Raw genomic sequence first — 26,789 nt, 5'->3', positions numbered from 1 at the left:
CAATACAAGTGATACGGCAAAGGACACAAGTTTTCATTACTCTTGCCTTTTACTAAAGACACCGTTTTGCCCTTTCCCATGCATCACCGTGCAATTCTTTAATAAGCTTGTGGCAACATGGCTGAAATCATTGTCTGCAAATTTAATTCAGTGTGAACTTTCCTTGCTTTTGCATATTGATTCGCATTTGGAAGAGCGTTAAATGAAACTCTAGCTTTTCATTTTAAAAAAGAAGGCTAGAGAAATACATATAAGTCTGTGTGTGTGTATACATATATATATGTGGTTTCTATCTGCCCATACACTGTTCAAGTAAATAATAAACACTGTCTCTACCATTTTATCATTTAACTGTTCTTACAAAGCATCCGGGGTGATGTTTTAACTCGCAACTCGGTCTCTCTCTCCCTTTCACCCTCTTTGGTTTCGGATCAAAAGAAGATTGCTGGTGCTTGTTCAGGTCTCCCTACACAGCTAAACACCAGGCAAGGAAGTCGGAGTTTTAAATGCTACAGGCAAATATAGCTCTAGGCAGTTAGCGTAGGTTTATTCATCACGTATTTGGGAGATGTTTTTTGAATAAACTCGCTGAATGCACTCTTCAGTTGTTATTACGCAAAGCTCTCAGAGTAGACCATGCGAGGCGTCTAGCTAGCAGGTACTTTTTTCAAAGGGGAAAATACTCGTTTGTCTTTAGATAAAATTATGAATACATATAATATACTACTTGAAGTAGCTGAGAGGTTGGAGCTGTATTCAGTCTTTGAAACAATTCTTTTGAATGAGTTAACTAGGATGCTGTTAGAGGGTAAAAATGCGTTTCATTGCCAGGATGGGCAATGCCCTACCACAGACAAAACATCGCAAGCCTCCCACCCTCTTCTAAGTTTATTCTGGTTCTACCTCCTAGTATCCGTTTGCTGTGATTAGGCATATTACTGCCTGATTTGGCATGTATGGAAGCAATGCCGCTTGTCTAAAGAAAAAGACGTATTATTTCTTCTGCGAAAACAATCTTTATGCCCATTTTTTTCTTTTCTCCACACCTCTGACACATTTTTTTCTCCAAGTACCCTTGCGTGCTTTTCCGTTTAAAATCAAAACCATAAATAAGTTGTGATATCTACAGGTAGCAGCATCCAATGACCACAAGAAGCGTTGGCTGCGAATTGTGAAGATCGTAGAGCATGACTTCCCTCCCCCAACCCCACAATGAAGTCAAATAGAATGGGGGCCTAGAAACAGAGAAGTGAAACATCAGATAAAGTGCCTGGTTGTACTGCAAATATCCAAATGATCCAGAAAGACCATAATCATTTAGAACGGACATACAACATGTATGCTTTTCACATCTCAGAAAAAAAATACATTGTCTCGGTGAGAACAGAAAACAATTTTGCCTCCAAAGACTGCATTTTCATAATGTCACATTTGCAAAAACAACAGTCTCTCAAAATGCTGAGAAAGCACAGACTGTTGAAGATATCTGTTTTCCAAGAAATGAAGGGAATACTTGAGCTACCCTTTTGTACAGAGCCCATATTAATTACATTTTAAAAAGCGAATTAAAAAAAAAAATCGTTTTAGCTATCTAAAACTGAAAAAACCTCTCAAAATAATAGTATTTATAGTATTTTAAAAGATAAAGCCATCTTATTATTACAGAAGTTTATCTTAAAGTCTGCTTTTCAAGAGCATTCTTGTAGGCAGAAAACATTGTCATATAAAATCCTGTCAAAATAACCAAAGGAACCAAACACGCCCCCATTTCTTTAAATACAGATATTGAAATTTCACAAAACAAAGAAGTATGAACAATACAAAAGAAAATGGTATTCTATTTTCTTGGAATAGAATTCTATTTTTATAGAAATTCTTACTGGTAGTCTCCTAAGTATAAGCATTTCTCTGAAGTCACATGAAAGTTCCTATTAAATGATGGGCGGCCATCCTTATAAAAAGCCCAACACAACTGCACTGCTGAGGGGGGGAAAAAATCTTTGCAAAACATCCACATTTTAAGATTTATGGAGTCGACACCTCATAATCATCTCTAAATCTAATGGGACACGAATGCATTTCATCACAGATGAAAATCTTCCGCGACTGCTAAAATGAAAATCAAAAAATTATTACAATCTAGTAGTTTGGCTTGCAGCGTGCATTAATCAGAAATCATAATAAATCCACATGCTTCTTCAGACAGCACATTAGTCAAACAGTTTTGTATGATAACGACGTTGACTAATGGGCTCAGAGTTAGAAGGGTCAATCATAAACTCATCAAACGCTTCATTTAATTTCTTAATTTGGACAAACACAATTTGTTTATGGGAAAGATATCAGGTGTTCTTGAATGAATAATGGCTATGAAACCAAACTCCATTAATCAGCTCTTGATTACAAATGACTCAGAGATTGTTTGTTCTAATTTCATTCATTTGGGTCAACAAAGAAAACACGAGCAAACGAAACCACTTGGAGAAAATGGCACACTTAGTTCTCCATATTTAATAAAGTTGTGATAAATATTCTTTCAATAACTGTAAAACAAGAATTTTATTACCCACATTAAACACTATTCTTGGTTCAAGTGAAAAAATTAATATATATGATTTACAAGAGGATCATGTAGGCACAAAACAAGACCTTCAGGTGCTGGACGACTGTACTCTGAATTCAGAGCAACACGCTTCTATTTCAGGTTTTCCTGAAAGGATGAAAGTTAGAAGCACAAAAATGGCAGGTTTCGATTTCCACTTGCTGTGAAATATTTCACGAAAACGATGCAATTTAACATCTTCAACAAGTAGGCAAGTAAGCTTAGCAGAACTGACAGGGACCTACGAGGAAAAAAGGCCCGTGGACCTGCCTATACCAAGATTCACAAATTCCTGCTGTCTTTTCCAGGCTTTAAGAGTTTTAAACCCAGCCTGTATTTCTGCACGCCATTAGCGTTCAGGAATAATTCTGCACTTTGTTACTGTGCAGAGCAGCAAAAGAAGTTTTTCAAAGTTTGTTTGCAAGAATTGGGGCTGTATTCAGGAGGAGCCGTCTCCAACATCGCTAAAGGGCACCACGGTCAACGTGAACTGCCCGCTGCCCACCAACTTCAGCCACGCACGTCAGGACCAGATCTCACCTCGCTCCTCCTGCCGAACACCACCTGGGCAAGCCAGCTTGCTGCTCCGGCTGCTCCGTGGTCCCAAACTGTCGCACGACCGATTCCCCAGCTCGGCCTTGTCCCCAGACTCTTAGGGCTGCACTTGTGTCCGAGTTATGAGCCAGCAGCGTGCCCAGGTAGCCAAGAAGGCCAACGGCATCCTGGCTTGTATCAGCAATAGTGTGGCCAGCAGGAGCAGGGCAGTGACCGTGCCCCTGCACTCGGCACTGGTGAGGCCGCACCTCGAATGCTGTGTTCAGTGTTGGGCCCCTCGCTCCCAGAGAGACATTGAGGGGCTGGAGCGTGTCCAGAGAAGGGCAACGGAGCTGGGGAAGGGTCTGGAGCACAAGGCTGATGGGGAGCGGCTGAGGGAGCTGGGGTTGTTCAGCCTGGAGAAAAGGAGGCTGAGGGGAGACCTCATCGCTCTCTACAACTGCCTGAAAGGAGGCTGTAGAGAGGTGGGGTCGGTCTCTTCTCCCAGGTAACAAGTGATAGGACGAGAGGAAGTGGCCTCAAGTTGCACCAGGGGAGGTTTAGACTGGATATTAGGAAATTTTACTTCACTGGAAGGGTTACCAAGCACTGGAACAGGCTGCCCAGGGAAGTGGTTGAGTCCCCATCCCTGAAGGTATTTAAAAGATGTTTGGATGAGGTGCTCAGGGACATGGTGTCATGGTGGTCTTGGTAGTGTTAGGTTTACGGTTGGACTCGATGATCTTAAAGGTCTTTTCCAACCTATACAATCCTGTGATTCTGAGTTTGAACGACAACGTGCAGATCCTTGCAAGCACACCAACTTTCCAGCACCACTTCTAACCGTACCTTACGGCCACCTAGGAGCGGTACAAGAGGAGGACTTCCTCTGATGACATCCTACAACCGAAAGACCGTCTCTCGGCAGATGCCTCTGCTCCATGCAAACCAGAGAAGTTGTCTAAACCCTCTAAAGACAAACTCACAGAAATACCCAGAAGGTTTTGCTGACAGGCAGCTGGCACCAGTGATACTTAAAGCAAGACTGCTGGATGTAAAGGCATTTCGTTTCAACTGGGATTTTGAGACAGAACGGGCTGCACTGTACAGTATCAATATTAACTCCATCAATATCTGGCTCTTAAACTTAGGGCATTTTGTGCAGCAGCACTGACAAACAGAAATATTCACCTTTTAATCAAAGTCTGCCTTTTTCTATGAGTATATACTTAAACACTATAATGATAATTAATTCTGTATCTGCAGTTCAGGTACCTTTGCTTCACACGTAGCAATGTGTATTTCTGGACAACCCTGTTGTTCTCTCTCAGTTGAAAAAATAACAGCAGGTAGGGCACTAATTACTAAATACAACTTCTAATCTCAGTCTGGAGCTAAGGAAGAAATGAGGATTACATGGTCCCACATGAGACCAAGTTCTGGGACATGGGCTTCAATCCTGCTCCGTCACAGACTACCCGACCGTTGGTAAGTCATTGAAACTCCCCGAAACCATTGCTCTACCTCAAAAAGGGCACTGTGATCTAAAATCCATTGAGAGATAAGGAGTATTTATTAAATTATAGGTGCCTTGGAAATGCCTACCAGCTGGAGCATGAGCAAGGCCTCCTATAATTACCTCCACACTCAAAAACTTGCAGGATGCACCGTCATGACAGCGAGAAGGAGCAAGGACATTTTATTTCTTTCCCACTTATTTCTCCCTTCAGCAAGCCGAGTGAGAGATTCTGGCACGCGTCACATCTGGAAATCAGACGGAGAGGCCCTAAACATTTAAATACGCAATTCGTGCCCACCGGCCAGAGCCAGTGCCGCTGAGCAGATCGAGCATTTAAAGCCCTTTTCTGGGCATTCGTGCTATAAAATCCAGCCAAACGCTCTCCAGTTTCACTTGTCGAAAATCTAAACTGAAGGGTGGTAACCATCCAGAGGCTTACAGGGGATACTGTCATAACGTATCTTAGGGGCACACATTCTGGCTCATGCTTTACTGACCGCAGACCAAAGCAGGCACCTATACAGAGAAGATGGCGCGACAGATCGGGTAAAATAGGAGAAATAAATATTGTGCTATCAATATTAAGACATAACATTTCCCAAAAGGCACGCTTAAACAGAAACTAGCCGTGCAACCACATATGGTCTCTGCAGCCAAAACAGTGTATAATTAAATTACTGGGCAAAGTTGCTAAATATGAATTGATATAAAACTTAAGCTAACTGAAAAATTGTCTTTGACTTAAGATCAATAGCAGGACTGAAAGATTCATCTGCACATAATTAGCGCACATATTTGCATCAAAATCATGTATACCATATGCTACAATATTACTGAAAACCCGTTTGTTATAATGTAAGCCTGAGATACTTTTGTTTCTCAGTAGCACAAAAAAAAAAAGGTCTCAGATAAAAATCTAACAAAAAAATAGACATTCTAAAAGCCTTAGAATTATTTCTAAAGGCAATAAATGTTCATTAACTAATAAAGTAACTGTAAAGTCTACTTATAGGCTCTGTTTTACCTTATGGCATCCCTACATTAGCAACGACTCATTGGCTTCTTAAACTAGAAAATATTACACATGCTACAAAAATGGTTCAAAGCATTTTTTTTAATCTCTTGTAAGACCCTAAAAGAGGTTCATGAAGTGAATGGCTTTTAGACACCAATACAATGGTATCATAAATTGCAAAAGTTAATTATTTTGTTTCAAACACATTTTATTCTCTACCTAGACTTAATTAAAATTCTGTATTTTTTCAGCAATCATGAAAACAAAGTTGAATTAATTATTGAAGTAATTATTGATTAATCTAGAGTTTACTTTGCTCACCAATGACACAAACCGGCTGCACTCCAAAATCACATACTCTGTAAGGACAAGACCATTAATACCTTTAAAAAGTCATTACTTGAAGTAATGATTTTTTTATATAGTTGTCGCTTTGCATGCAGAAAGTATTATTTTTTTAGTACTCTAATGAGATTATGTAGCTTTGCCAACAAATTAGAAGCAAGTAATATATGAAGAAATGTATTTAATGTCCAGCTGTATAAGCCCTTGTGCACGGCTGTGAGGCTCATTGGTGTAGACTGTCCAGGTGAGTTCAAATACTTTCTGCATCTTTCTGAAATTCAGTCTTAAAATACCTGCAATTCTCATAAAACGCACAATATAAAAATTAGCTACCATAGATTTATTCCAATATACACTTTCTTGATCTTTTTTTTTTAATAATTTAATTCTAATATCGCTCAGTTTGTTCGAAAGTGGTCTTTCTGCCGAGGTCGTCAGCTAGATGGTTTTTGACACAGAAGTCTGCTGAGTAGGAATCAGCAGTTGACCTAGAAACTGGGTTCACTAACTGTGTAATTAGATGACTTTCCTAAATTGGCTAGTTTTCAAGAATAGGATAAAATCTTCCATCTTCAAATACGTACCTACAGCAGAAGGATATACTATGAAAACTTTTGAGAAATCACTCTGAACTGAGGACGTGCCTCTGCCACAGCGATACTGACTGAGCAGAACTGAGCCGACGAAAACCAAAAAATTCAGCATTTCACCGATCAAGAGTTGTGCACTAATCTGTAGAGTATGGGGACAGGATTATAGATGGAAGAATAAAGGTTCAGATCCTTATGGAAAGGATGAGCTCACCAAAGTCCAGAAAAGATTACCCTTTTCCAGAGCTATGGAAAGCCACACAACCTTTTAGTCCGCAACTCCAGAAAGACGGAGCATTCAGTACGTCAGATGGCAGCAGAGGGAAATCGGACTGCACAGCCAACTTGGATGCTTTGGTAGACATCTCACAAGTGTCATTCCAGTTTATTTACCTTTGAAAGAACTGCAGCAGGGAACAATAACAAACTTCACAGACTGGTGCAGACTCACTACAGATCAAAATTCCCACCAGGGTTCGCAGTTTTGTAGACACCGAAAGAACCACCACCCTTCCTCTTCTTACAGCGAGATCTCTTCCCGAGTCCTTCAGACATCAAAAGTTTTGTTAAGAAATAATCGTAAAGCCTACTTATCAAAATAGAGACCGGGACCATTCATCAATTTTTTCAAACTAGTCTTTCATTAGTCTATATATTATGCAAATCATATTCTTGAAAATTAAATCTTCTATTCATGTCCAGACTCCTGGAATATAAGGAAAAAAAAATCAAGAACATTTTCTGTACTAAAGAATACCTCTATCCGTTGCGATCTTGCTCGTACAAAGCTTAAAAAACCCAGGATGAGGCTGAGTAGAAAAGTCTGTGAATGGGAAATTCAGGTATGTAAACATACTAATGAGCATACAAAATTCTTGGGAAAAGATGCAGAATTTTTTGATTCATTTTAGTGGATGAAACTGCAGTTTTATTTACAGTGACCCTATAGAAGGAAGAGAATAAAAAGACACTCAGAAGACACTTGGATGGCCTTAAGCACCTGATGCCCTCTCCAAAATCTGGATGCAACAGAAATCAAGGTTCTTGTCTGCCTATGACGGGTTGGATTTAAGATGGTGTTAATAAACACTTCCAAGCAATAATTTGCGACTATAACGACAAGTTGATAACATTTTTTTGTTGAGCAATCCCCAAAGCAATTCCATGGTATCAGCTATTTTTAGGAACTCCAGAAAAGAATGGAAATAATTCACTGTAGCTCAAACTGCTGGAAAGACATATTTACTGAAGAAGAAGAAAATGCCCTATGAGCTTCCTGTGTTTTCTTCTTCCTTAAGGTTCTGCGTGATCTTCTGGCAGGACTTCAGTTTCACTTTGGGGGTTAATGGAGCAACCCAGACAAAATTAGGCTGATGAATGTCATTCAGATTTGAACCAGCTGAACATGGACTTTGGGTACCAAGAAACAGCGTGTTCAGTCTCTCTTTCAGAGCAGTGGGAGAAAATATCACCCACGTCAGATAGAGCTGGATAAAAGCAATACTCTCAAGAGCAGGCATAAAAGTAGCAGTCCAAGAAACTTGATCGTTATCTCTTTGCATCCGAACTGGTATGCATGAAAGGATCACCACGTATGTTTGCATGTCAGGTAGAAAGGCCTCAGACGGGGGCAATCTATCCCCTTGCATTCGTTTTTTGCAATTCACAAATGCAAGACGCTGCTGCCTCACGCGTTTATTTCTTTCCTATATTAATCAATGATGAAAAACCTCTCTGTTTAGTACAAACCACATTTAACCAACCTGTTAGTCACTACTGCCAGCCCAAATCTTGATCAGTGCCAAACACTACACCCTGTGCCTGGGGATGGCCATCCTTGTACCAGTCAATTCTCAGTGCTGTCCAACACGTGCAAATAAATAAATAATTATCTTCGGAGTTGGGAAAAAACCTATCATCGAGGGTGTATTGCGATAGCTGTGCCTCACGTGTACGTTTTCAGAACAATTGTTTTATCTTTCCTCCACCCACCTTCCTCTTCATCTCCCTCTCAAGTTTTCGGTCTCATTCTCAAGTTATCTGTATCACTCGCTCACGGGAGGAACACAGAGAGGCAGACCAGCAAAACCACCTACTCCGACCAGACCTCAGCCATAAAGGGAAGAGAGAACATGGAAATAGTATTGAAATGACGAAGGCATTAAGGAAGAAAAAACCTAAATGGCAATTTCCTGGGGCTACAAGCAATTAACGCTTGTAGTTGAAACCACAGCAGCAATGGGAATGACAGTTTCTCCTCAGATTTATTTCTGAAAACATGAAAATATTTCTGGTCTCCTCAGGACAACCTTGCAAAGTGAGCTTCATGAATTCCAACCTCAAACTTCTTTTAATCCACTTCTTTTCTTTTGTCTTTAATGTTTTAATAGCTTGTCCTCAGTAAAAGAGCATGATACGAATTTGATCTTCAGTAATTGCTACACGCTCTATCGTAGCCCGTGGTATAACAAAGCCCAGGGGCCCGATCCTGTGCCTGAAAGCCCTCTCAGAGTAAGGGAGCAGGAGCCCGTCAACTACAAACGCTCGCCGGAAGCGGCAAAAGTGACCAAGCTGCCGGCGACGGGATGGGGCCGAGCTATTTAAAAGACGCAGCGCTTTGATGCAGCTCTTGGCATCCCTGGTCCAGGTCCCCGTGGCTTCCCTTGCGCTGGAGTCCCGGGAGGACGCTCTGCGGCATCGCCGCCCGGCCCCGGGAGCTGCTGCGTCAGGAGGGGTGCTCGGGCATCGCACTCGCCTCTGCCCACGCTCCCGTACCCGGCTCCTGCTTGTTTGGTGGTGTTTCCCTCAGGAACAGACTCTTACTCATTCAAATTCTTAGCTGGGGTTCAAGAAATGCTGCACAAAACACCTTGACAAACATTTTTAGTGACTACATCCATGTTTGTCTTATACAGAAAAGGTAGGTCAATAAGACACCTTTGCTCACAGAATTGCTATTTTTATATAAATAGAAGTAAAATTCGGTTATCCGAAGTGTCAATAGACACTACTGAAAACAACCATTTGAAATTGATAGAAATAAGAATTTTCTATTAAATCAAAGTGAGCATAGCCACATAGTAACTATATTAATCTCTTTTCAATATTCCGCAACTTTTAAGCTTCTTATAAGTTCAAATTCTTACAATTTCTGGGGAAAGCATTATTTTAAAAGCTATTAATTTCCATGAAACAGGTAAAATATTTTATGTATTATTTCATCCTTTGTGCATATATACCAACACACGTTACCCGTCCTTCTAAAATTGTTTGCATAATTAGAAATTCAAACTAAGGCCATCGAATTTTCAGTGGAAAGAGCACAAATAGCAAAATCAAAAGTAAGAAAATCATAATCAAAATGAGAAATCCATAAACATTTTCTAAATGTGGCATTTAAAAATAAGCACCAATAAAAGGAAATCTTTCATACTTGTTGCCACCTGCCTGCCTTACTACTTTGCATAGCTAGAAAAGAGCAAAACAGAGGCCATCCTATTTAACTAAACAGTTTTTATGAAAGTAAAAGAAAAGCAAGGATCTATAAAGTAGCAAGTGATCCTATTAGTTCCACCAGACTAAAATCATACAGTCTACGTATGTGGTCCTTTCAGCCACATCTGTTATGAGCTATTTTGATACCAGAAAGTAGAGAATATTTGACTATTTATTTATCAGGCACTGAGTGCAAATTAGGATTTTTCTCCCCAGTAACGTGTTATAATGGGCAGATTTAAAAAAACGCAGTATTATAAAGCACTTGCATTTTTACAACAGCTAAGGCCAAAGTACTTGTTATATTCAATGATTTCCTCTTTAAGGAATATGTAAAATGTAATGAAAATGCATGGTACAAAATTAAAGGGAGCAATCTGATAGTATAATTCAAAGATAATGAGTTAAATATCCAATACCCAGAATTGCTGCCAAACAGATCTGATAAGTGTTAAATGCTTCTGATTTGTATTCATCAATTTTTACCGCATATTGCTAATGTCATATTAGCGTCCCAGTTCTGAAGTTTCCTTTAAATAAACTGTCAATTCTTTGCACAAAAATGCTCTATTCTTGAACGCTCTTTCAGCCATAGATTGAAATGCAGATTCCAAAAATAGATCAGTCACTTATTTCAACTCTAGACCTTTGAAAATCCAGATCAATTGCCTTTTGTCATCGTCTTTACATGGAGAGTAAGAAATTTCTGCTTTTCACCATAGAAAAACTTCCAGACCGCTGCGGTAAAGGCAGCAATAGTGATAGTCTGAAACGTCCACGTGCTACTTCATATCAATGCACTTACATTTTGGAATATTCATCCATATTTTAATCTTTATGAGAAAACAGGGGTGCCACGCAGCAATTTACGGCACAAATTAACCAGCTTTAAAGCTTTGAGGTTTTCTGTTAAGCTTAGGGGTTTTAGCCAGGCAGGATTCGACGCGGGGCAAACTTTTCCCTTAAAATGAGCGATAGGAGCAAGCAAACGTTTAACACAAAACCCCAGCTCAAATCTTCTGGGCTTCTCCGTCTCTCGGTAATGAAGTCTGGGAAAGAAATCACAGACACCCAAGTGGTTTGGCAACTGTAAGTGACAGAAGCTCAGCTAAATCCTCTGTTTACACTGGGGATTAGCCGGGTAGATTGTGCGCCGCAAACTGAGCTGTCGATGGTCAAGGGAACCTGCTCCCTGTCAGCCCGTGGGGCAGCGGCACAAAGCCCGGTCCTGGTAGGAAGTGACCCATAAACGTATCCCTACGAAGGATTTATACAAAGCCAGTCTGCCTCATAGAAACTCCATATGACCATTAACTGGCCTGCAAGGCCTGCCAGGAGGCCTAATTACAGGTCTACAGAGCCCAATAACAAAAGCTGAAGAGCTTTAGCCTAGGGATGATCTGCTTTATACTGACTTGAGAGAGTCCATATAGAGTGACAAAAAGAAAGAGGTTTAGCTTTAAAATTCTCCCAAGAGACAAAGCATTGTAGCGGAGTCTGGAAGGCCCACATGCAACATACTTCAGATAGGCTTAAACATACCACCCTCTCAAAATTAACATTCAACTATTGCCTGCTTAACATCTGCTCAAACATGGCAAGTTGCTGCGATATTGTTAGAGGATGCTAAAAAGGCTTTCTTGTATCTCAATATTAAGAAGGGCAAGTAAATAAAATCGTGCAAATCTAGATTTATATATAGCTGAGACCAACAACTTCTACTGAGTGCCAGTTTTTATAAATCAAAAATCAGTTGCCTTAAAAATTGGAGTGCTTCAGTATCTTCAAGTATCACCCTGCTTAATGAGAACAAAGATCCTGACACTAATCTACACCAACAAAGAAAAAAAAATTCTTTAGCAAAGTGCATAGCAAAGTCGGCATGAACGAAGGACTTGGAGACAAAACTTCTTGACAGCACTATATTACCTGAATATGAAAATGGCCATCTTCCCCTCCTCCCCTCACAAACACAGGTGAATATTTTTTATTTTACCAGCTCTCCCACAACGAGAGACCAGAAGTCACAATTCCCATCCCCAAAACACACCACCAAAAAAAAAAAAAAAATCCAATTAAAAAGAGTCCTCCTTACTATTTGCTATGTTTTGGCTTTCAGAGAAATCAGTTGTTATTTCCTACATTAATATCTAAGTTAGATTCTAAAAGCTGATTTTCCCAAGATACTAGACATCTACAATTCTGATCAGTTGGCCATTGGACCTACCTCCCCTAAAATCAAGCACCTCTGGTGATGAAGAAAGCAGCAAAGGGTGAGAGGAACACAATAACGTACAATTAACTTTGTAAAACTATGGCCATCGTACTAGAACAGGACTTGCAAAAGCTGACATACCGAAAGCACTTTCAAAACCTGTCTTCTGTAAATCCGTACCATTATTAGTGTCTTTCAATATACCACTTTCTCTTGCTTAAAAAGCCACAGGGATAAAGCCACAGAATTTCCATGTCAATAGGTTGATGTGAAGCAAAAAAATTTATACACGCAAACATCTTCAGTTTGAGAAGACAACTCTAACATGTAAACACTTCGGTGAAACACCAGCAGAAGAATAGAGCAAAACAAGGACTACCTAAGCCTTTTTGTACCCAGATTCTTTTGGAAGTCACACCCCTTATGAGTGCCTCTTGTCCGCAGCTAACGCCGCTGCCTGCAGCCCTTGGCCGGAAGGCAGGGTTCGCTGCTTTACTAGCCTAAGGCACGTCAACAGAGTGCAAGCAGCTCTTGGACCGACGTTTCCTACGCCTGGAGAAAGGTTGGGAATTCCTGCTTTTAAATTGGAACAAAATATCCTCAGACATTCTGTTCTCTGATAAAGCAACAGCCCAAATGCCTTCTCTTAAAAAATATGCATGTATACCGCACACAAACACATATTTGCTCCTGCGCCCAATTTGAAGGAAGCACCTGAACTTAAACCCTGACATCGAAACAGTTTTCCCCTCAACTCTATACATGTTCCAGGTACTGAGAGGAGTTTCCTATGGAACAGTTATCAACGATAAAGAATTGCTCCTGAACAAGCTCGGGACTCTTCATCTTCACAGGCAGGCTGGAGGAGCGGCAGGCAGCGGCGGCGGGGCCGTGCTCCCAGCACGGTGCCAGCCGATGGCGGTGAACTGCCACCACTCCTTATCTGCGTTTAATTAGTCAATATAAGTCATTAAAGCTACATTCTAATACCATTTCCAGCACAGACAAACGCGATAAAAATTACCGCCTCCACTTCAGCAGGGACATGCTGCAAAGTCATATCGTTACTGACAGGCGATTTCTTTTCTCACCACGAACGTCCCGTAGCACGCACATCCACTTTTGTCCCCAAACACAGTCAGGTGCTGTCTGCTGTATTTGCATTATGTTTATCCAAAGGCATTTCCAGTATATTAAGAATAAAAAAATTTGCTAAGTAAGCAAAGTGAATTTTCTCTAGGTGAATTCTTTCGAAGTATAGTAAGATATGGAAATCTCCAGACTGAAAGGAGCACATATATTTGAATCCAGACAATATCAGAAAATGTTAGGTTCTCGCGGGAGATGGGATATCAAGGGTGTGGAAATGCCCCCGTAGCAGCACGTCGATAGAGAGGAACACCGAAGCACCTTCCCAAACGCCTCTGCAGCACTTGTTGGTCCCTTTGCGCGGTTGCAGAAGGTAAGGCTGTTTTGTTTGTCCGAACCATAGAGGAGTACAGCGTCATCCACAACCGGTACAATGTAGAGAATACAGTTTGAATAAAGCACAGCTTTTCTCCCCACTTAGTGGGACTGAAGCAACCCCTCTAACGTGCACAGCCAGGTATTCTGCAAGTTAATTCAAAAGTTTGGGACGGATGCTGTACCGAGCGCTACATACGCAAACAGCAGCTTTGTTCATCATTACTAAAATACAGATTTAAATTGACATAATATTCAATTAAATCATACACCATCATGCTACAACAGCAACAACAATTAACCTGTTGATGGTGAACTACTCGCAAAGCTGCTCAGTAACGGTCTGACAGAGTTATTTTTATTTTTTTTTAAACTTAAAGGTGAAAAAAGCGCTCATTTTGCAATGAGTAAACACACAAAAAGATATTGAAATGACATTACTAACATTTCCAACACTCCTCTCACACCAATTTAATAAAAATTCAATTTAATTGATTGAGTACAGGACTGGGGAAGAAGGTGGGGGGCTGATCTCATGAATACCAACACTTAAATAAAGGCAGGAAAGAACTTCTGTCTGTATTTTGGACGGTAAGAGAAACAAACAGATTAACTCTCTCGAGTTATTTATGAACAGCTTGCAGCTTCAATCTAAGTTGCAGACTTTAATTCTGAATATTTAAATTTAACAATGTCATAGACCTTTTATATGTTTTTGGAAATTTTTGGGACCCAGGCCGTGATGATATACAACCCTTAGGTATCTTTTATACATTTCCCAGGTGTTAAATTAAAAAATGAGGTGTGATAGATGTGAGTAGTATACACAAATTGTGCTTTTTTAGGTCAGTGCTGTCACATCTGTTTTATAATTACATGCTTCAAAGATTTATTAAAAGTTATGGAAAACAATGAATGCATTTGGAGCTATACAGTACAAAAGGCTAGATGCATTTTTCGAAAAAAAAAAAAAAAAATTAAAAAAATCAGCAATGTGAGAAGATGAGTATTGCTTAAAACAGAAGGTTTCCGTAAGGGGAAAAAATAAAAAATGGTGTTTCTTGGAAATTGTTGTTTATAAGTTAAAAACACATATATGAGAGATGAAAGCTTAACTAAAGACAAATAGGTATTTATTACAATGCATATGGAATACTGAAAATTTGCCTTTTTGTGTGACAAAATGACAAAGTTTTAATGGGAAAATTAAAATAAGATATAGAAATTAATTAGGATTACAAAACCTTAACACAGACTACCACTTCCGAGCATTAAATTGTTATTTTAATAATGTGAAGACAAATGAAAGTACCTAAAGAACATCCAGTACATTATATCTAAGTATGATTCTTCATTTATGAATTTATCATCATTACCACAGTCCTACCACAGTGCAAGGTTCTCGGGTAATGTTTTCACGCACATAGTGTGAGGGCACCAAAACCCGTGGCTCTTCTAAAGAACATTTGGAGAGTGGGCGAAGAGAGGACAGAACCCTCTGCATCAAAGCCAGCGAAGAGCGGGCTGTCCTGCCGCGCCGTGCCACCACGCGAGCGTGGCAAGGGGACAAGGAGCGAAACGGACCTCGGTCGAAGATACAACACAGGGCAAATCCACGGCAGCTTCCCCAGGGAAAAGCTGAGGAGCGCGTGTCAAAGCTGCGTACTGAACGCTATTGCATTAGTAAAAAACCAAACCAAAACCAAACCAAAGAAGCAGAACTCCTCTCCATTTGGGAAGATCTACATGGCTGAGCTTTAACGGGGACTTAGCTACAACGTCTGCAAAGAAGGCAGGATAAAAGGAATGATCTTCTCACCTTTGGTACAACAGGACAACAGTTGCCTTAAACTTTTAGACCTGCCATGAAACTACAGGATTTCTCCAATTTTTATTGAAATAAAAGGTTCCAAAATTAAAAATAGTTACCACGATATGCATCTTGCCTTCCTTCTTACTAGTGCTAGACTAAATAGGAATGCTTCCCTTTGTAGAGAACTAGTATGTAGATCAGCCTCTTGATCTGAGCCTTTTGGAAAGCTTGCTACATATTTCTGCTACCACTTCAAAGAAATAAATAGAAATATATATTTTATATTATAAATTTATATACATTTTTATATAAATACGTTTTATATAATATGAATAATTATAAATAAATATAAATATATGTATTCGGTGCTAAAAAATAAAGAAACAAAAACAAATTTTTGAGAGCACAGAATAAAGTCTCAGTAGCAGCAGCAGCAAGAGGACAAACACATGAAGTCTGAGCGCTGATTCTCCAACAGCAAACAAAAATTACTTATTTTTATCTCCTTAGAGGGATTGACTACATGCCAATGGCGAGGCACACCAGTTTCCTCTTAACCAGAAACTGAAGTGAGCTATGGAGAAAGGGACTTAGCATTTCCCAAACTGAAAAGGATAAAATGACTATTATCTTGATAGGTTTCATTTTTCTGATATTACAAAAGTTAAATACCTTTTTGCAGAATATAATTCTACTTATAATAGCAACACTTACCAGCCGCCTCGAGAACCAGCTGTAATCTAGCTTTGGCCTGTTCAGCAGGAGTCTGAAAAGAGAGGATTGATACATCTTCATCACGGCACATTCAACGCGCGAGGTCACACGTTACCGACTCCGGCACTGCCACCGCCAGCGGTGAGCTCTCGCCCCTGCGAGGGACTCGGTGCTACACGCCAGCCGAAGAAGCTTCCAGACTGAAATGAGTGCTATCGTATTCGAGTTAGAAACCATCAGGTAAATCTTCAGAATTGACGGAAAACACAATCCCAGTTAGGTAGGACTCTGGCACCCTGACCAGCCTGAGCACCCGCAGCCGCGGCCAGGCTGAAGCCCGCCGCCAGCTCCTTTCTCAGTCCTCCAACAGCAAACCCTCCCCGGCTCCGCGGCAACCCCATTACACAAAAATACGCGGCTACACAAGCACGCTCAAAATCTGGCTTTAACGTGATTAATATGGTGAGTTTTTCACACTACTTCTGCTATCTGTTTTGACTTTTTTCCTCTCCTTAAGGTATTTCTTCACATCTGTGGGGCTGAGGAACATATTGCTGGCTGTGTACCCACTATGCTAATTATTCCAAGTGATGTTTTACTGTGTCCAATGTGCTTGCCGTCCCTCTAATTTTGAAGCCACTCAAACGTTTTCACAGTTAAATTTATACACAAACCACATTTGTCATGGAGTTCAGAAGTTGATTATTTCTGTAAGCATCTGAAAAGTTTGGGAGGTTTCTGCTCTGCACTAAAACCAAAACATGACGGAAATTTTTGGTGTCATTGTTCAGCTTTGAAAACTCTTCTAGGCAGATTTTGCTACTGGAACGTTTTTTCAGATAAGCAGGCTAAGTCTGCGCCCTTCCAGTTTCACCCCATTAGCCATACAAACATTAATCAAGGTAATCAGGCAAAGCTCTTCGCTATGAATGTCCCAACCGATGACGCTCTGTAGGGCAAAAGAGTTAGCTTTTCTCAAAATCTCTTTCAACCAGAGACAGCTCAGATGGCATTGTGCTCAAACACATATTTTTGCAGCAGGATTGATATCGTATGACTGCAAAATATAATCTGTATAAAATGGCCGCCTCCTACTAATTCGTAAGACGACCTCTTTCTGCTTTTTAGGGGCTTATTTCTTTTTACTTATTCATTAATCCTTTGTTTTACATTATGTCTACACCTATTAAGAGAGGCTAACTGATGGCAAAGAACAATTCAATTTCTACTACAGGAATTTACGGACTGCTCCTTTCGTTAGCATGCAATACGAAAGACGTTACATTAATCCGCAGATTGAAAAAGGAAATTTAAATGAAGATCCGATTTCAGTTGTACAGAGGTCTAATATTTTTATTTTAGAATTTTGCTAGCTGTTTGCACAAACCCCAAATTATCAGGCAAAATTTATTATTAGAACTACTATACCAATGCTACCACTAGTGTTGACCACTAATCTTGGTGGCAGCAAGAAAAATCTTGAAATTTTTTGTAGAAATATCTTCAAATTTCTTCCTCTTGCAATGAACTAATTATTACAATATGTTTTGGCATATTAAATACGTCACTAGAGGAAAGAAAGGGGAGGAAGAAAAGGATCTGCTTTCCTTCCAGAACAAACTTGCCCAACTTACTAAGTTTCAGAAAAGCCGTACTTGGGTTTGCGGTTTTTCCATTCCTATAACAACTTTAGATAGAAAAGAAAAAAAATCACCAGGGTTACTGTAGTATGGCAAAAAATTGCAGTGCAATTTAGCAGAGAAGGAAAAGTGTTTGGTGGAAAAACACTACCTGCGCTCCCATCTTCACATGAACAGCCCAAGTGTTTGTGCAACCCCAGCCATCAGCTGGGTTCTGGCGTCCAGATACGCTGACAGTACATTAAATCCGTTCCCTATATTCATTTTGTCCTTTCTGTAACAAAGCGTTTGACTAACTTAACTGATCCACCACCCCCAGCACGAAGGGCACAGCACCGACTGGGCCACACGGCATCCCCACAGCCCGAGCGGTTTGCGTGAGCATCCTCCCAGCCCCCGAGGCCAAGGGCAGGATTAAACACTTGGATGTAGTGACTCTGCTGAGACGTATCCAGCCTCCTCTGGGCTTCGGGAAGTTCTGCCCACACCGTGTAGCTTGCAGGGTAAAAGCCGAGGGGGTGGCAGGGTGTGTGGGCACAGGGGCACCTTCCCCCAGCTGTCTCTGCATCCTCCTCGGGGAGGCTGAGGGTGACAATCCAGCCAGCTTCCCAGCGTCATGTTTTATATGCATGCTCTGACCTCTGGTTTAATGGAGGGGAGTAGTCCGGGGGCAAGGAGAGATGCTGTTAACCCGCACGGAGCTGATGTGTTTCAGCATCCTGAAGATAAGGGCTTGCCAGTGCTCACCCACCCACCGAGGGGTACGGCCCTGGTGGGCTGGTCTCTGCCCGACCTGGAGCCCTCAGTGCAGAGGCACTCCCAGACCACATCTGCACCCGGTGCAGGAGGGCAATGCTCGCCTGAGTGCCTGGCCACCTCAGCTGGGCCACAGAATTTTTTTTCCAAGGGCTGATAGCACTGAGGGAGCTGGAAACACCAGCTCTGTAGGCATGAGTACGCTTCTCCTGCCTTAGCTCATTCTGCACAAATCCAGCGCCCGCGTGAGGCTCACGTGTAAACCACAGGGGCAGGGGCTCAGGCACTGGTGTAAACCCTGATGAGTCTTGGGCAAACTCATTATGAGGTTTGATCCCCACATCCCTCACGGCAGCCTAGGGCACTTTTAGAGGGTGGAGCGCAGTGCAGAATGACTCCCATCTCCGCGAGAGCAATGCTGTGTCCCTTGCTGGCTGGTTGTTCAGCCTGGAGAAAAGGAGGCTGAGGGGAGACCTCATCGCTCTCTACAACTGCCTGAAAGGAGGTTGAGGTGAGGTGGGTGTCCATCTCTTTTCCCAAGTAACAAGTGATAGGATGAGAGGAAATGGCCTTCAGTTGTGCCAGGGGAGGTTTAGACTGGATATTAGGAAATATTTCTTCACCGAAAGGGTTATCAAGCATTGGACCAGGCTGCCCAGGGAAGGGGTTGAGTCCCCATCCCTGGAGGTATTTAAAAGCCGTTTGGATGAGGTGCTCAGGGACATGGTGTAGTGGTGGGCTTGGCAGTGTTAGGTTTACGGTTGGACTCAATGATCTTGAAGGTCTTTTCCAACCTAAACGATTCTGTGATTCTGTGACTCACTCCTACGGATTGCCCAACGCAGGCAGCAGCACGAGCCAATGCATTTCTAAAGCAGCCTTCTTCTGTAAGACTCAAGTGTGCCTCAAACACTATGGGACTGGTTGTGTTAAGAGATATAATGTTCTATACTTACAGCAGTTATCCAGTTAGATATTTAACAAAATGTCCTGGTTTCAGCTGAGAGGGAGTTAATTTTCTTTATAGTGGCTGGTATGGGGCTGTGTTTTGGATTTGTGCTGAAAACAGTGTTGGTAACACAGGGAGGTTTTAGTTGTTGCTGCACCGGGCAAGGACTTTTCCGTGCTCTGCCAGGTGCAGAAGCTGGGAGGGGGCACAGGCGGGACAGCTGACCCCACTGCCCAAAGGGACATTCCACACCATACGGCCTCATGCTCAGCACATAAAGCTGGGGAAGGAGAAGGAAGGGGGGGACGTTGGGAGCGATGGCGTTTGTCTTCCCAAGTCCCCGTTACGCGTGCTGGAGCCCTGCTTTCCTGGAGATGGCTGAACACCTGCCTGCCCACGGGAAGGGGTGAAGGAATTCCTTCTTTGCTTTGCTTGCGTGCGCGGCTTTTGCTTTCCCTATTAAACTGTCTTTATCTCAGCCCACGAGTTTTCTCACTTTTACCCTTCCCATTCTCTCCCCCATCCCACGGGGGGAGCGAGCGAGAGGCTGGGGGGGCTGAGCTGCCGGCTGGGGTTAAACCACGACACAAAAATACCCGGATCTCTCAAATACAAGCATCTCTTCTTTGTGGCCATGGAAAAGTCTGTTTACTACAGACTAGAGAAAGAGATGTTTCACTGATAGTTATTACCATATTCAGAGCCCACAGTGGCAACATCTCGCACCACCACACCAACGATAATTCCCTGAAAGAGCAAATATTAAACCAGGGTTGCGATGGAGAAGAAGGGAAAGCAGTGAGCAGCGATACAAGTGACACCTCCCAGCACTAAACACGAAGCTCCATCGATACTGACACAACTGCTCCCCCTGCTCTGAAACGCTCCACACAGCTCAAAATGCCTTTGCCACCATGTAGGTATGACCGTAGCCTGTCAGTATAAGATAGGCTAGACTAAAATTCTTCTTTTATTCACCAATATCCCCTTGGAAACTGCACGGGCAGTTGCTTTGCGGGTCTCTACCCCTTTGCCCTGACCGCAGCCGTAGAACTAACTGATACCCAGTTGCTTCATGGACATTGGTATACCCACAGGAGAAGTTGGTATAGATGCTTTTCTATTATCAATCAATATGCCCTAAACAATAAATGGATGAAGGGTTCCTAACTAAAGGTTACTAGCTTGGCTCCAGAAAGCATTTGTCCAACGCTCTGAGAAACCGGACAAAGATTAATTCATCTGAAAATCACAATTAGATACCAAACAAGCCGTGAGCAATGTGTGAGAAAGAGCAACTACTGGAGGGTAGTATTGATTTAGGAGACCATTAAATGACAAAATTCAGAAAAGCCCTCAGGAAACTTAAAAATGGTGAAATGATTGGTGTAGGAAACATCATCAGAGTGATGTCTACCACAGGTTGCAAAATAAACCCTCATACTTTCCTTAAGGTCTTAAGCATAACACAGAAGGAAAAGAATTCAAAACAGTGAAAAAAAAAAAAAGTACCAAGTATTTATGGTACCAACTGATGAAGGTGACAACTAACTGTAAAAGCAGGAAAGAAAGGAATTCCCTAGCAGGCATATCGTAGAACAACATGAGGCGTGTCAAGCATCCCTAACGATGAATTTTACATTATGTCCAAAAGTGGCTGGTAATACACTGGAATTATGCTTTAGAAAACTATAGTATTCTACAGGATACCATAAACCAGAAATATCCATGTGATGAATAATTGTTATTAATCTCTCATGCAAAAATTTGATTGTATGTATTCAATTTTTAACGCAAGCTTTTTTAGGAAGATGTGGCACATCCTTCTTAACTCGTATTTCTTTGCAGCGTGTCTACTGCATCACATCGGTACTGCTTTCATAAATAGTATGTTTTTATTAAAACTGCACTAAAAGTGTCTCATAACTTCAAATTTGCTGCTTATTGTGTAAAAAAAAAAACCCGCAAACCCAAGCTGCTTGCCACTACTAGCTACAGGGAGCAAGTGATGTGCTTGATGGACCGCTTCAGACATGCCATCCGTGTAATGTTTTCCCTTCAAAATACTCAATTGCAAAGGGGATTCAGCTTTTAAATTTTACCAAAATAATTAATAGCTTTGAAAATTCAGCATCTAGATCTTATTTTTAAAAATCTTCCTGCTACTTGCGATGCATGAAAAAAATTTTTGACTGAGCAAACAACATTGAAGTGAAAATAAACTTGAGAAAATTGAGGGAAAATGTTGAGAACAATTAAACTTAAAAAGAGAGTCCAAACTTCCATTTGAACTAACTGTGAATATTGTTCAGTAGTGACTGTGGCTCTTGTCAGTACTGGAAAACATTACATTGTCCCAAGATTCAAGCAGTTAATGATGCTGAAGTATTTCGAGTTGCAATGCTCTCTTACCTAATGTTTATGAATATGGAAGTTTCATATGGAATGTCATAGATATTTATTGTTTCTGCTAAAACTGGACATGTTCAATTCCTCCTATTTATCACTAATGACATTGGTGGCGTATAATTTAACTTTATCAGAGACTTTTCTCTCTGATAACATCTCTGTAAAAGCCTAACAAACCTCAGTGTGATAGTGATCAATTTTCTTGGTGGTTTTTTTTTCTTTTTACACAAACGTTTTATCTTTGCATTTGATGAAGACAAAAATAGCAGTCCTTAAGCCCTCTACAGCTCTGCTAACAGAGATGAGTGACAGCCCCTAAGTGCCGTGCTTCCCACAGCAAACATGATCGACATTCCTTAGCTGTCTTACATACACGTGCTGCCTGAAATTATAATTCAATATTCTACTTGCACAGAGGATGTAGGATATCAAATTTGTTTAACAGAAATAGTCAAGTTCGTAATTTAAAAAGATTTTCCACTTACTGATAAAATGAGGATTTCCTACAGGCATTATATTATATTAGAAAACTATGAAGCTCTCGATCTCCTAACTTTGTAAGCTAGTTTTTTATAGCAGTTGAAATGTCTGAATGTGACTTCTCCCCCTGCCCCTGAAGACCAGGTTTGTGTCCAGGTTCCTCCCTGAAGACAACCGACGGCCTCGTGGCCAAATGCCGTAACAGCAGCGGCAATACAGCGTGTTCCTGCTCGTCTTTTGGGGATGACATTAGCACAACCACACATTGCAATAGGAAATAGAATATGAATTGTAGTTGTGTCAAATACCGATTTCCTTAGCAAGATGTCGTTTCCCCAGGTTCAAATTGCTCTTGATGCAAATGTATATAGTAAAATTCCAGTTTAAAAAACAAAATCAAAACAATACCCAAAGAACTCAGCAAATAAACACTAATTAAGTAATATGATTTTGAAAGCTCATATCCATCTTCCCGTTTTAACTCCAGCCTATCATCCGTTTCCTGGGGACATTTATCTAGCCTTTCCCAATGCCTGACAAGCTCAAAAAAAAAAAAAAAAAAAGGTTAACAAAAAGTGTAGCAAGAAGAAAGAAAGAACAAAACATAAGTTTCCTAGTTGTCTGAAGAGACGGCTATCCAAAACTACTGGGAATACTTCCAAAGTGGGTCAGAAACCTAAAGCAAATGTAGTTTGCAATGAATTCCAGAAAAAGAAAAGTTGGCAAGGCTGAGAATAAAAGAGAAATTCCCCACCACCATGACGTGCAACCACGTGCACGTCGTGCAACCACGACTCTTCTAGAGGCTTTCTCAAGTGATTCTGTTTGTACATTCTTCTCAGGCTTGCTTTTCACTCAAAACCAGAGGAATTGTACAGGAAAAAAAAAATTGAAGCTAATCAAATTTCCTGCAATTCAGCAGTCTTCTTACCTACAAATCTTTAATTGTTTCAGACTCTAGATTGCAGGTGGTAGGCGCACGGACGGTGGGAAAGACAGGAGGCAGCAGCCACGGTGGGCTGGCAGAGCGACGGAGAGCTGCCCGGGGGAGGACCTCGGGTGGGGTGTCTGGGGCTGGGTGGCCTGACGTTATAGAAGCAGACTGGGGTCCAGCGGAGCAAAGCGTAAGACAACGTTGTGGTTAGCTGGGATGAAGGGGAGAATTGTTTTGCAGGGATGAAGACAGCGGCCCTGCTCTTAAATTGATGGAGTTCCTACAGGTAAAGGAGAGGCTCTGTTCAGAGCAAAAGGAAAAGCCATCGTGTTAAAATACTGTCTAAATGGGGTCTTCGCTGACAAAACAACCACGTCTCATCAACCACGTCTATTCAATCTCCTCAAATACAATTACACAGGAGCTTGGAAAGACAGGCTGATGTTTTCGTGGAAGTGCCAAAAGCTTTTAATTAAAAAGTCCTGCATAAGAAAAGAAAAGAAGTAATCAAGGCACAAAATAACCAAAGACCACTTCTCATAGGTATTAGCGATTTCTACTTATTCTGTATTAAAATGCAGACTGGTTTTACAGCTTCAGTAGGGATCAGGGAAAGACGCTGAATGATGGCACTCCGTCACATTTACAGGTAAGTACAGTATTTAGGGGTAGAGGAGACTGACAGGCTTAACCAGATCAAGTGCTAATAGCAGCACGGAACAGGATAAGATGTAATGCTGATAAATACAGAGCAGGGCACGCTGGGGAGAACTTCTCATTTACCTTACTGCGTTCTCCAAGACCAATATCAATTCAGGAAAAAACAGTTTAGCATCATTGTGGACAGCTAAAAGGAGACCTCAATGTATATCAGTAATGAGAAGAGACAAGGAAGAAACGACAAAAATTAGAGAAAGGGGACAGATACAGAATATATTAAAATGAAATCACGTAAGTCAGTGGCCTGCCTTCACCCGGAATATTATACATCCCAATTCTAGTAAAACTATCTCAACAGGAAAAGAGCAACAAAGATCCCTAACCCCGGCTACCTTTTAAATGGACTTTGATCAAATTATGGAAAAGATTATGTGACATGTTTGTTTAGCATAGGAATGGTTGGATTCCTTTTCAGTCATTTATTCCTCATTCGGAGATTAAAAAAAAAGAAAGAAAGTAATTGCCAAAGAAACTGAAAATAAAGAACTTATGTCTATTAGAAATACCTCACAGGAGCATACAATATATTTAAAAAAAAAAAAAAAAAAAAAAAACAAACAAAAAACAAACAACACACAACAAAACAAACCCCAAACCACAGCAGACTGAGAACTTGTAATCATTGTCATCCTCTTACAGGAGCCAGAGCCAACAGAATGAATTTGAGGGTGGCAAATTCAAAATTGACAGAGGAACATTTTTTTTCACACAAAAAAAAAATCCCAGAGAAGAATTCATAATATGAATTACTATCATAGAAACGTAATAAGCATATCCAGCATTATTTGAATTAAACCCCTACATTTTAAGACGTAAATCAGCTTAAATGATTGGATGTTAAAATGATATTTAGGTCTAATTCGGTGTTTCTTCTCTGATACAATCAACCAGCAATACACTCAGATATAGGCTACGGTAGGACCAGTGTCCTGACCTAATATCGATCTACCTGTTCCAAAAACCCTGAACGTTTGAGAAACTGCGCAAATGTATAAATTGGGAAAATGTACCCAGTAAGAGCGGGTACGGATTCTGTTCACTTTACAAACAAGTGCGATTTTTCCCAGTTTGCTTCCTGCCCAGCACTATCTTTCCATTATATACAATAGAGAAAGGGGAATTTGTTTTTACCACTATCCAGCTGATACACTAGCTGTATGAAAGTGTTCAGCAGCTAAAAAGGAAACACACAAAAGTTATATTATATTGACATAGCAGTTTTACACTACTACTACTACGGAGGATGAAATTGGGGAAACAAAAGGGAAAAAAAATACCTGAGGAATTGTCAGGTTGTTTAGAGTCTCCAAGAAGCACAGTCAACAACTATAGATACTAATAAACAGAAATATTTTTTTATTGCAAAATCCCTGGTATTGTCTTACATTAGATAAACAGCCTGAACAGGAACAGAAAACATTTTAAGCTCAAGGAACAGTTCCTACTCCCTGTCCTAAGAATTTTATACTTTTTATGGACCTCCCATCAACACGTACTAGCTACGGTTTAATGCCAATTACTACAACGTTCCATTACAGCATTAAAATAGAATGGAGCATAACAAAAATTCTGATCTGAAATGTTGAAATGACCTATACAATTATCAAAGCACGATACACATGAATTATAAGCGGAGAAAAATCACGTAAAGCATGGAATAATAGCGATATCTGTCCATCAAACACACAGATGCTTTTGGCACTTCCATACAAAAAAAGCAGCCAGCATCAGCAACATACTCGCTAGGAAAGGGCAATCATTATCCAAAAAAATAGAAGAGGAGCCAGAAAAGCCATTTTTCCCTTTAATGTACGTAAAGGCCATAGAAAGAATATGACTAATGATGAAGTGAAAAGAACAGCTTAACTAGCGAGACATTCACCACCCTGAAGAGCTAATCAAGCGGTATCTGTTTATGGAAGAAGGCTCTCCCAGCCAAAGCCAGGAAAAAGAGCTGTACCTTGACAGAAAGGTCTGGAAAACTTTTCCAAGCTGCACAGCCAGTCCTGTTCAGTCCTATTCCTCCAAGACGACCGATTTATCAAAATTGGGAAGGAAAGATAACAAAAGGGAATGACATGGCCCAATCAGTAAAATTCAGAGAGGAAAGACAAAATTGTTGGCATAACTATAAAGTCACAGCCATAAAGCTGCTAAACAACTTAGTGGAACGTTAGAATTTTCTGTTAAAATACAAAAGAGTATTTTGACTACATGCTTTTCGTCCAACTGAATTTTCATACAAAATTGAGATCAAAGGGGAAAACACATTTATTGTCCCTAAACGTAACAGACACTTTGACATGTGCCATATCTCAAAAGCATAGGATTCAGAAAATCCTTTTTCTTCTATCACCCAGGACATAAATAGTCATTAAAGCATTTGGATTTGTTAACTTTAATCACAGATTCTTACATACACTCCACTTAACTAGGCTTTTCTTCCGAGAGACACACAGGTTTCCTCAGCATCTTCAGAGAACCATTATACACAAGGTGGTCAGGGGAAAAAAAAAAAAAAAAGCATCTTTCTTTAGAATATTACCAAATCTAGATTTGAGAAATAAGTAACAATGGCTTACTGGAACAAAATCA

The 26,789-nt window shown here is 40.7% G+C and overlaps 1 protein-coding gene across 3 annotated transcripts in view; it reads right to left on the bottom strand.

Moving 5' to 3' along the window:
• The window catches only part of RSRC1 (arginine and serine rich coiled-coil 1), a 178,549-nt gene that overhangs the window by 63,559 nt on the left and 88,201 nt on the right, over positions 1-26,789 (bottom strand). For all 3 annotated transcript variants that reach the window (XM_075506788.1, XM_075506789.1, XM_075506790.1), the window contains one exon: positions 16,307-16,358. In XM_075506788.1, coding sequence (XP_075362903.1) covers positions 16,307-16,358 — 52 coding nt within the window. The remainder of the gene's footprint in view (positions 1-16,306; positions 16,359-26,789) is intronic.

This window comes from Mycteria americana, chromosome 7 (assembly GCF_035582795.1).
Source record: "Mycteria americana isolate JAX WOST 10 ecotype Jacksonville Zoo and Gardens chromosome 7, USCA_MyAme_1.0, whole genome shotgun sequence".
In the NCBI taxonomy this organism is placed as follows: domain Eukaryota; kingdom Metazoa; phylum Chordata; class Aves; order Ciconiiformes; family Ciconiidae; genus Mycteria; species Mycteria americana.
This window is presented reverse-complemented; position numbering and strand designations above follow the sequence as displayed.